Raw genomic sequence first — 12,067 nt, forward strand, 5'->3', positions numbered from 1 at the left:
CCCATAATCCCAGCATTTTGGGAGGCTAAGACTGGAGGATTGCATGAGGCCAGGCGTTCGAGACCAGCCTGAGCAACAAAGCGAGATTCCCATCTCTAGAGGGGCGAAGAAAAAAAAAAAAAAGCAGGGCATCTTGGCGTGGGCCTGTAGTCCCAGCTACTCGGGAGGCTGAGGCGAGAGAATTACATGACACAGGAGTTCAAGGCTTCTAGTGAGCTATGATCATGCCACTGTAATCCAACTTGGGCCACCGAGTGACACCTTGTCTCAAAAAAATTTACGTAATTAATTAAAATAAAATGTGTATGTTTCATCTATAGTCATAAAGTTACTCACTTTTCTTTAGTTATTAGGACTTTTTCTTTTAAGAATAAAAATTTTCACCTAGTCTTCTTCTTCACAACTTTTTCCAATGTTTATAGAAACTGAAACTCAAAAAATAATATGATTTATTCCTGTCATTTTCCAGTAAATCACAGGTAGAGTCTGGTTTTTGGACTTAGTACTTGCTGTGTCAACATACTAATCTCCTGGGACTGCCTAGTTTCTCACTTCATCTCTGATACGCAGTCGTCACTCTATACCTGGGTAAAAGAGCCTTTCTGCCATTGCTTAGCAAACTCCAGAGAGTACGAGTGTGAATTCAGTTACAGTGTTGTCTTTATAGATGAGTTAGAGAGGCAGAATAAAGAAGTAAAAACAGCACACCAAACTATATATGATTTAGGAAACACAAATCAAGCCCTGATTTTAACTGTTACTTGCTTAGCCTCGTAATTTAAGGAACCCTAAGGTGCAGAACAAATCATCTGTCAAGACCCACTGTGTATTTCTGTGAATCCAGTTAGCAAGTGCTTGTAAAGTGCTTTGAAAAAGATACGTGGTATATGTATACATGCTTCTGGTTAATATTCTTTATCCTAACATTTCGACTGTATTTGCTAAATTAATATGAAATTTGAGACATTTACTTTTACTTTGATATTATTTTTATGTGTTTTTCCAATACATTTACTGTTTTATTTTACTCTTTACCTAAACTTGGCAGTCTAATGATAACATTTTAAAAAAGAAAGGCAAATGACACCCATTTTTAGAATTATTATTTTTTAATGAAAATTTCATTAGTATGAAGTATTATGTACTGTAATTGTGCATATATTTGCGTGTAAATGTACTTTACTAGTATCTCTCTTTTGTGGTTGTAATCTTTTGTTTTTTTTTTTTTCTTTTGGTCTTTAGATTTATTCAGGTTTTTCTGTTATACTATGTTCATATTTTCTTAACTGAAAATGTTCTGGACAAACTCTGTAAGATAGTAATATGTAACTAAATACTATTGTCATATAACTAGGTAGTTATTACATAAGGTTTTTATGGTCTGATAACATAAAAGTTTATCTTTACTGTTAAAGTCCATCTGAAATGATTCAGTGTCTTAGAAACATGCATTTATGCCCATTTTCCTTTCTCATTGTAAGTTCTTCAAAGTACATGATGGTAGCGTTATACTTTTAAAATCTATCCTTCATAGAATACCAACTTAGTGATATCCAGCTTTTATAAGGTATTTCAAATTTAAATTTGTAGAGCATATTTATTTATTTATTGTTTTTTTTGAGACGGAGTCTCGCTCTGTTGCCCAGGCTAGAGTGCAGTGGCGTGATCTCGGCTCACCGCAAGCTCTGCCTCCTGGGTTCACGCCATTCTCCTGCCTCAGCCTCCCCAGTAGCTGGGACTACAGGCACCTGCCACCATGCTCGGCTAATTTTTTTGTATTTAATAGAGATGGGGTTTCACCATGTTAGCCGGAATGGTCTCAATCTCCTGACCTCGTGATCCACCCGCCTTGGCCTCCCAAAGTGCTGGGATTACAGGCGTAAGCCACTGTGCCCGGCCTGTAGAGCATATTTAATACTCATTTGATTTTGCCTTCCACAACAATTTTTGGTAAACACTTCATTTATCTGTGAATTATCAGGCCCAGACCTGACGTCAAATAATCAGTCTGAATAATGCGTACATAATATTTATTCAAATGTGCCAGATATTGTTCTATGTGTTTTATATTTATTAACTCAGTTAATATTCATAGGAAGTCTCTTAATGATGCTTTTACTATTTGTGTTTTACAAATGAGGAAACTGAGGCACAGAAATGTTAAGTGCCTTGCCCAGGTTCAAGTCGTGGAGCCAGAAATTAAGCCAAAGCCCCCTGCTGGCAGGATCCATGCTCTTGGCCATTATATGTACTGTGACTAAATGAAAAGCAACTAGAGGAAGCTGTAATAGCAACAAAGCTGCAATAATAAAGTCAATATTCTAATAAATTAAAAATGTTATTTTTGTGAGAAACTATAGTATGCTTTTATTTCCTTGAGTTTAATTTTCAAATAATTTATTACTGTCTATCTTCCCAAAGATATGACCAGTTCTGTTGTTTATTTGATAGGGGTTGATTGGCTTTCTGTCATGTGTTAGGTACTGTACTAAGTTTTACATGTATAGTCTCATTTAGTTTGTAGTTGTTCGAGGGAAGTGTCTAGGATTACTACAATGTTAAGTTTCATCAGGGGAGGGTCTTGCGTATTTTGCCAACTGCTGTCTCTCTAGTGCCGGTACCCAAGACGCTGGAGGTGTTCAGTAGTTTCTGAGCAATGAATTAGATTGTTCTTAACAGAAGGGAAAGCTAGGTCTTAAAGAAGTTCTAGTACTTGTGCATGATCATAAATACAAAGTGACAGTCAGAATATAAGCCTGGATATCTGTCGACACAGTCTCTGCTCTAGTATGGCATTGCATCTTAGGCAGATGTCTGTAAGCAGGGAGGGAGTCCTGGAAAGTTTTCAAGCAGAGAATTAGTGTGATAAAAGCAGTTTAGGAATGCATCTATTTCAAGGTCTGTTTTGTAAAGTAAAGGGATGAGGGTAGGGGGAAGTGCTTTCAGACCATTGATTGCATCAGTTTAGTTTTCAGGGAATGAGGTTGGACTGATAGAATGTGAGTGGGAACCACTGTAAACTTTCAAAGGTAGAACTGAGAGAATGTGTTGGTTTAATTTAGGCAGAAATCAGAAGAGGAAAGATAATTAGGAGGTTTCGAGTATAAGTACCTGTATAGAAAATAGATTAGTAACAAATAGGTAAATCAGTAATGGAAACAGGGTGGTCAGAAGAAGTTCTTTTTTTTTTTTTCTTTTTAAGGATATGTATAATCAATTTTTTACTTATATTGAATTTAAAATGATAGCAGCTTTTCAAACTAAGGTTTGAGGAAAAAGATAGGAAAAGAAATCACTATTTGTTAATTTTAAATTGTTTGTTATTCATCACAATAGTTAATTGAATAATTCTGCCATGTCCCCCCTGAAATAGCCAAACCATTGAGCATATTGTTAAACTAGTGGAACAGCACGGCAGTGATGTCTGGTGGACTCTTCCCCCTGAGCAACTTCTTCCAAAAGAAGTCTTATCTGAGGTAAATTTCTGTTTGTATTTAACAGCTTTTGTGTGTATTACAGGACTTGATGACAACAAGGGAAATTCTTGAGAGTTAAAAAAGCATCTTATGTAAAGTTAATAAATTTATTTACTGTAAATTAGAAGCTAATGCAGTTTGAAAGTAGACATTTTGTTTAACTATAGAACTGTAGTATTTAAGGCTGGGTGTGATATGTAGTATTTAAGTGCTGTAATCCCAGCACTTTGAAAGGCTGAGGCAAGCAGATAGCTTGAGTCCATGAGTTTGAGACCAGCCTGGGCTGTTAACATGGTAAAACCCTGTCTCTACAAAAAAATATATATATATAAAAATTAGCTAGGCATTGTGGCATGCGCCTGTAGTCCCAACTACTCGGGAGGTTGAGGTGGGAGGATGGCTTGAGCCTGGAAGACAGGTTGCAGCGAGCTGAGATTGCACCACTGCACTGCAGCCTGGGTTACAGAGTGAGAGCCCGTCCCCCCAAAACAAAGTGTAGTATTAGGTCAGGCGCAGTGGTGCACACCTGTAATCCCAGCACTTTGGGAAGCCAAGACGGGCGGATCACCTGAGGTCAGGAATTCAAAACCAGCCTGGCCAACATGGTGAAACCTCATCACTGCTAAAAAAAAAAAAAAAAAAAAAAAAAAAAAGGCAGGGCTCAGTGGCTCACGTCTGTAATCCCAGCGCTTTGGGAGGCCGAGGTGGGTGGATCACGAGGTCAGGAGATCAAGACTATCCTGGCTAACACGGTGAAACCCCGTTTCTACTAAAAATACAAAAAATTAGCTGGGCACGATGGTGAGCCCCTGTAGTCCCAGCTACTCGGGAGGCTGAGGTGGGAGAATGGCGCGAACCCTGGCGGCAGAGCTTGCAGTGAGCAGAGATTACACCACTGCACTGTAGCCTGGGCAACAGAGTGAAACTCTGTCTCAAAAAAAAAAGAAAAGATAAAACAAAAAATCAGCCAGGCATGGTGGCGCAACATGCCTTGAGTCCCAGCTACTCAGGAGGCTGAGGCAGAAGAATTGCTTGAATCCAGGAGACGGAGATTGCAGTGAGCCAAGATTGTGCCATTGCACTCCAAGCTGGGTGACAGAGTGAGACTCTGTCTCAAAAAAAAAAAAAAAAAAAAAGTGTAGTATTTAATAAAGTAGTGGAATGCGAGGGTCAATTGTTACCTCATTGAGGGCCAGGATTGATTAATGTTAACTAAGCTCATGTAATTTACTGTGAGAGAACAGTGCCTAATGTTACATCAGGCCTTTGTAGGATCTGTAGTAGAGTTAGCTGATTGTATCACACATTAAAATATCCAAATTTAAAGTTAATTTCAAGAAAATAGAAACCAATTCATATTACATTGGTAAATGTGTAATTCAGTGGCCACAGATACTTTTAAATGTGAATGGAGGGAGTTGTACTTAACTGTGAAATGCTTAAAAATACTGTAAATTTCATCTAAAAATGTGAACTTAATGGTTGCATTTCATTTCTGAAGACTTTTGGGGGTACAGTATTTGTTGTCTGTATTGTGATCTTTGTGTACCTAACATGCTTTTACATTGTCTTACTAGGTTGGTGGCCCTGATGCCTTGGAATATGTTCCAGGTCAGGATATTTTGGACATCTGGTTTGATAGTGGAACTTCATGGTCTCATGTTCTTCCAGGTAATTTTAAAAAATAGATATATGCTGATCAAGACGTTTTGAAAATATGGAATTGGTATTTAGAAGGGATCTATGATCAAAACCTTTTTGTGTGTGTGTGCTTTATTTAGAGATCTGCTATATTTTAGACCTGGAAGGACCCTTAGAGTTTACTCAATCCAATGATTTCTAAACCTTTTTCTGTTTTTCTAGATGAAATTTCATTTAGAATTTACAATACAGAAAATAGTTAAAAATGGGAATATTTTTCCTCCTTTCAACCAGTTCATTCTCCTTGGCCACTTGGCAACCCCAAGGCACCCAGTTTTGTAAAACGAAGTTTGGAAGTCACTGAAATAGTCTGACCTCATCATTTTTCAGAAGAGAAAATGAAATTGACTTAGAGCCAAGTTAGTTGATGGTCACATAGCTTAATAGTGTCAAACTGGAACTCAAGTACCCTGATTTTCAGTTCTCATCTTCTATACTACATTGCTTTTTGTGGCCTTTTCTCCTCTCTGTACAAACAGCCGACTAACTTTTATACTTCCTGATAATTAGGGAATGTTTTTGACTGATTGGATAAAGAGAAAGGAGAGACACTGGGCAGGAATTAGAAAGGAGTAGTAGGAGAAGGCACGTATCAGAGGATATGTTTAGATGCTTGAGAAGAAATATTTTTAAGGCAACTAAGTGAAAAGATAAGACTTCAAATGAAGAACAGGGATTGTTATCACTGTGAAGTTGGAGACAGGGATGAGATGTCACGGAAGCAGTGATGGATCACACAGTTCCTCACACTCTTACTAAGGGCCAGCTTTGGCCCGAGAGACCCTGTTTGCTTTCTGGAGTAAGGGTATGTGGGAAAAGTAGCTTGTCTACGAATCGCACAATGGGATTCCTAGTAGGTGGATCTATTTCCTTCATTTAAGCCTTTCTTTCAGCTTAGGAAATTTGAAAAACAAAATGCATGTAAATTCATGTTTTCTCTCTATTACAGATAAAACGTGCATAATAATAATGGCCAAATATAAGTTACATATTTTTATAATTTTTTTGTAGTGATTTTTAGAATTATTATTTCATAATTTTCTCCCAGCATATTTGAGGGAAAATACTGCAAGTTTTGGTACTTTGCTTCCCTAAATTACAGTTATGTGTTACATAATGACATTGCAGTCAGTAGCAGACTGCATACATGATGATGGCCCCACAAGATGATAATAAATTCGACTGCTGAACAACAGGGTTCTGACTGCACAGGTCTACTTATATGCAATTTTTTTCAATGAAATGCAGATGGAAAATATAGTATTCTCAGGATTTTGAAACTCACATATAGAAAGGGAGGGCTGACTTTTCATATATGCAGATTCAGCAGGGCCAACTTTGGGACTGCTGTATTTGAGTATTCACAGATTTTGGTACATGTAGAAGTGGGGGGCTGGGGGGTTGCTGGGTCCTAGAACCAATCCTTTGCATATATCAAGGGATGACTACTGTATTTTTACTGTACCTTTTCTGTGTTTAGATATGTTTAGATACACAAATACGTACCATGTGCTGACATTGCCTGCAGTATTCAGTACAGTAACATGCTGTGCAGGTTTGTAGCCTAGGAGCAATACACTGTGCCATGTTGGCTAGATGTAGAGTCGGCTATCCCATTGAGGTTTGTGTAAGTACACTCTATGATGTTCACACAATGATGAAATCACCTAAGGGCACAGTTCTCAGAGTATATCTCTATTGTTAAGCAATGCATGACTCTGTATTGAAAATGCAGGTCAATACCACTACTTAAGGTAGTAGGAAGAAGAGTTTCCTGCTGGCACATGTTGGGCAGCATTCTGAATTTCAGAAAAGAGTATGCCAATTGTGAAACCGTGAGGTATAGTGTATTTCAAAGTTTATTCACTGCTTTAGGCTTTGTGAGAATTAATGGTACTACCATTGTTGCTTTTCAGTTTCTGAAATCATTTTTACATTACCAAGTGCAGTGAGTGCATGTTATATTTGGCGCCGTCGAGTGGTTTAAAATCCATGAAAACGGTCATAAAAACCTATCTGATAGAGTTTAGTCATAATACTTCTAGAGTGTGATTTTTTTTTTTTTGAGACAGTGTCTCACTCTGTTGCCCAGGATGGAGTGCAGTGGTACGATCTCAGCTCACTGCAGCCTTCACCTCCTGAGTTCAAGTGACTCTCCTGCCTCTGCCTCCTGAGCAGCTGGGATTACAGGCATGTGCCACCATGCCCAGCTAATTTTTGTATTTTTAGTAGAGAAGGGGTTTCACCGTGTTGGCCAGGCTGGTCTCAAACTCCTGGCCTCAAATGATTCACCTGTCTCAACCTCCCAAAGTGCTGGGATTACAAATGTGAGCCACCGCACCCGGCCAGAGTATAATATTCTTAACCAAATAATTTTCACTGCAACAGAAAAATTTTAAATTAATTCATAATAATTGTACATATTATTGAGTACTTGTAGTGTTTTGATAGGTGCATTCAATATGTAATGATCAAATGAGGGTATTTAAACATTTACCCAAACATTTACCATTTCTTTGTGGTGGGAACATTTTATATCTTCTCTTCTAGTTATTTTGAAATATGCAATAAATTGTTACTATATTTGCCTTACTGTATTAAACACTAGAATTTATCCCATATAAGTAACTCCTTTTCTATCCCCATTAACCATATCCCCATTAACCAAACGCTCTTCATCCCTCCCTCTCACCCTTCCCAGCCTCTGGTAACTATCATTCTACTTTCTACCTCCATAAGATCAACTTTTTAAACTCCCACATATGAGTGAGATTATGGAGTATTTGTCTTTCTATGCTTGGCTTATTTCATTTAACATCATGACCTCCAGTTCCATCCATGTTGCTGCTAATGACAGGATATGGCTGAATAGTATTCCATTGTGTGTATTTATCACATTTTCTTTATCCATTCATCTTTGATGGATACTTAGACCGATTCCGTATCTTGGCTATTGTGAGTAGTGTTGTAATAAACATGGAGATGCAGGTATCCGGTTGATATGCTGATTTTATTTCCTTTGCATAAATACCTAGTAGTGGGATTGCTGGATCATATGATAGTTCTGTTTTTAGTTTTTTGAAAAGAAACCTCCGTAATGTTTTTTATAATGGCTGTACTAATTTACATTCCCACCAACAGTGTATAATAGTTCTGTTCTCTCCACATCCTTGCCATCATTTGTTACTTTCTTTTTGATAATAGCCATTCTGGGCTAACTGGGGTAAGATGATATGTCACTGTTTTTGATTTGCACTTCCCTGATGATTAGTGATGTTGAACATTTTTTCATACACCTGTTGTCCATTTATATGACATCCTTTGAGAAGTGTCTGTTCAGACCCTTTACCCGCTTTGTAATGAGATTTTTTTTGTTGTTTCTTATTTTTGCTGTTTCTTTACTTGAATCCGAATATTAGTCCCTTGTCAGACAAATAGTTTGCAAATATTTTCTTCCATTCTACAGGTTGTCTCTTTACTGTGTTGATTGTTTCCTTCGTTGTGCTGCAACTTTTTCTTAATATAGTCCCATTTGTCTGTTTTTGTTCCTTTACTTGTGCTTTTGAAGTCTTAGCCATAACAGTTTTGCCTAGACCGATGTCCTAGAGGATTTCTCCTATGTTTTCCTCTAGTAGTTTCATAGTTGGGGACCTTAGATATAAGTCTCTCTTTTGAGTTGATTTTTGTATATGATGAGAGGTAAGGGTCTATTTTCTTTCCTTCCTTCCTTCCTTCCTGCCTGCCTGCCTGCCTGCCTGCCTTCCCTCTTTCCTTCGCTCTTTCTTTCGCTCTTTCCCTCCTTCCCTCCCTCCCTCCCTCCCTCCCTCCCTCCCTTCCTCCCTTCCTTCCTTCCTTCCTTCCTTCCTTCCTTCCTTCCTTCCTTCCTTCCTTCCTTCCTTCCTTCCTCCCTCCCTCCCTCCCTCCCTCCCTCCCTTCCTCCCTTTCTTCCTTCCTTTCTTCAATGCATGGAATTGCATTGAATATTTATTTATTTATTTATTTATTTAAGATGGAGTCTCACTCTGTCGCCCAGGTTGGAATGCAGTGGCACAATCTCGGCTCACTGCGACCTCCGCCTCCCGAGTTCTAGTGATTCTTCTGCCTGAGCCTCCTGAGTAGCTGGGATTATAGGCATGTGCCACCACACCTGGTTAATTTTTATTTATTTATTTATTTTTTTGAGATGGAGTCTCACTCTTGTTGCCCAGACTGGAGTGCAATGGCACAACCTGGGCTCACTGCAACCTCCACCTCCCGGGTTCAAGCGATTCTCCTGCCTCAGCTTCCCAAGTAGCTGAGACTACAGGCATGTGCCACCACGCCCGGCTAATTTTGTATTTTTAGTTGAAATGGGGTTTCTCCATGTTTGTCAGGCTGGAATCGAACTCCCCACCTCAGGTGATCCACCCGCCTCAGCCTCCCAAAGTGCTGGGATTACAGGCATGAGCCACCGTGCCCAGCAATTTTATATTTTTAATAGAGATGGGGTTTCACCATGTTGGCCAGGCTGGTCTCAAACTCCTGACCTCAAATGATCAGCCCCCCTCAGCCTCCCAAAGTGCTGGGATTACAGGCATGAGCCACGATGCCTGGCCATGTTGAATTTTTTTTTTTTTTTTTTTTTGAGACGGAATCTTGCTCTGTTGCCCAGGCTGGAGTGCAGTGACACGATCTCAGCTCACTGCGACCACTGCCTCCCAGGTTCAAGCAATTTTTCTGCCTCAGCCTCCCCAGTAGCTGGGACTACAGGCACCCACTACCACGCCCGCCTAATTTTTTGTATTTTTAGTGGCGATGAGTTTCACCATGTTAGCCAGGATGGTCTTGACCTCCTGACTGCATGATCCGCCTGCCTCGGTCTCCCAAAGTGTTGGGATTACAGGTGTGAGTCACCGCCCCCAACCTGTTGAGGATTTTTGTGTCTTTGTTCAACAGAGATATTGGCCTGTAGTTTTCTTTTTTCTTGTGTCTTTGCCTGGTTTTGCTATCAGGGTAATGCTGGCTTTGTACAGTGATTTAAGAAGAGTTTCCTCTTCTTGGATTCTTTGGAGTAGTTTGAGCAGAATTGTTGTTGTTCTTTATATATTTGGTAGAATTCAGCAGTAAAGCCATCTTGTCCTAGACTTTTCTTTGTTGGAAGACTTTGTGTTACTTATTCAGTCCAGTTACTCCTTACTGTTCTATTTCTTCCCGGTTTAATCTTGGTAGGTTGTATGTGTCCAGGGGTTTATCCATTTCCTCCAGGTTTTCCTATGTGTTAGTGTACATTTGTTTATAGTAGTCTCTGATGATCCTTTGTATTTCTCTGTTGTATGTCTCCTTTATCTTTTTTTTTTTTTTTGAGATGGAGTCTTGCTCTGTCGCCTAGACTGGAGTGCAGTGGCCTGATCTCGTCGCACTGCAAACTCCACCTCCTAGGTTCAAGCAGTTCTCTGCCTCATTCCTCCCAAGTAACTGGGGTTACAGGTGCCTGTCACCATGCCTGGCTAATGTTTGCATTTTTAGTAGAGATGGGGTTTCACCATCTTGACCTGGCTGGTCTTGAACTCCTGACCTTGTGATCCACCCGCCTCTGCCTTCCAAAGTTCTGGGATTATAGGTGTGCACCACCGCGTCCGGCCCCATGTCTCCTTTTTTACTTCTGGTTTTGTTTATTTGGATCTTCTTTTCTATTTTCTCAATCTAGCTAGAGATTTTTTTTCACTGCATATGCATTTACTTTCTTACATTATCTCAGACTTTCCTGGCTGCACAGACTAGGTTAAACCCTTTATTTTCTCCTTGGTAACACCCATCACAGTTATTTCTTTTCTTTTTTTTTTTGAGACAGAGTCTCACTCTGTCGCCCAGGCTGGAGTGGAGTGGCACAATCTCTGCTCACTGCATCCTCTGCCTCCTGGGTTCAAGTGATTCTCCTGCCTCAGCCTCCCAAGTAGCTGGGATTACAGGCATCCGTCACCATGCCCAGGTAATTTTTGTATTTTTAGAGATGGGGTTTCGCCATGTTGGTCAAGCTGGTCTTGAACTCCTGACCTCAGGATTTGCCAGCCTCCACCTCCCAAAGTGCTGGGATTACAAGCGTGAGACACCACACCCGGCCCCATCACAGTTACTTCTTGTTTAACATAAAATCTACCCTACTAGATGTCAGCTCCAAGAAGCAGAGTCCAGATTTCCCCAGGATCTAACACAATGCCTGCTATGTAACAAGTGCTCAGTAATATTGGTGTAATTGAATTGGTTTGATTCAGTTATTTAAATTTTGTTTCCCCACCTCCACTCAGGTAATCTTTCTTTACATAAAGTTTGCAACACTAAATCTTCAATCTTAGGATATAAGGACAAATCATAATTTTATAAATAAAAGGGATTATGGGGGCTTTGAGAGTTGTGAGTTTAGATTTAAAATATGGATGTAATCTTCATCAAAGACCTCATGTTACTTTTTTTGAAAACCCTTTTATTTTGAAAAGTCAAAGTATTATAAAGAATTACAGCATGCTCTTCTTCATCTAGATTTTCCAATGTTAATGTTAACATTCTACTACATTTGCTTTATGTGTCCTCTCTATGTATATATATGTAGAGGAAAAGATGCATCTTTTATCTCAATACTTTAATATATATTTCCCCAAAACACGATGATCTCTTAACGTAACCAACACAGACATCAAAATTAGGGAATTAACATTGATTCCATACTGTTAACTGTCTGTAGAACTTATTAATTTTACCACACTCCTATGTGGAAAGAGGAAAAAAAAAGGACCCAAGATCTAATCTGAGATCACATGTCACATTTAATTGTCATGTCTCTCTAGTTCTTGTTCTGTGTCTTTCATGACCTTGACATTCATGTAGTACAGGTTTATTTTGTAGATGGTCTCTCT

At 39.3% G+C, this 12,067-nt stretch overlaps 1 protein-coding gene across 1 annotated transcript in view; it reads left to right on the top strand.

Annotated features, from left to right (window-relative positions):
• Positions 1 to 12,067, top strand: part of IARS2 (isoleucyl-tRNA synthetase 2, mitochondrial) — a 71,922-nt gene that overhangs the window by 45,671 nt on the left and 14,184 nt on the right. Inside the window, exons 13-14 of the mRNA XM_015115924.3 lie at positions 3,374 to 3,476; positions 5,054 to 5,147. Coding sequence (XP_014971410.3) covers positions 3,374 to 3,476; positions 5,054 to 5,147 — 197 coding nt within the window. The remainder of the gene's footprint in view (positions 1 to 3,373; positions 3,477 to 5,053; positions 5,148 to 12,067) is intronic.

The sequence above is a fragment of the Macaca mulatta genome, chromosome 1 (genome assembly GCF_049350105.2).
Source record: "Macaca mulatta isolate MMU2019108-1 chromosome 1, T2T-MMU8v2.0, whole genome shotgun sequence".
In the NCBI taxonomy this organism is placed as follows: domain Eukaryota; kingdom Metazoa; phylum Chordata; class Mammalia; order Primates; family Cercopithecidae; genus Macaca; species Macaca mulatta.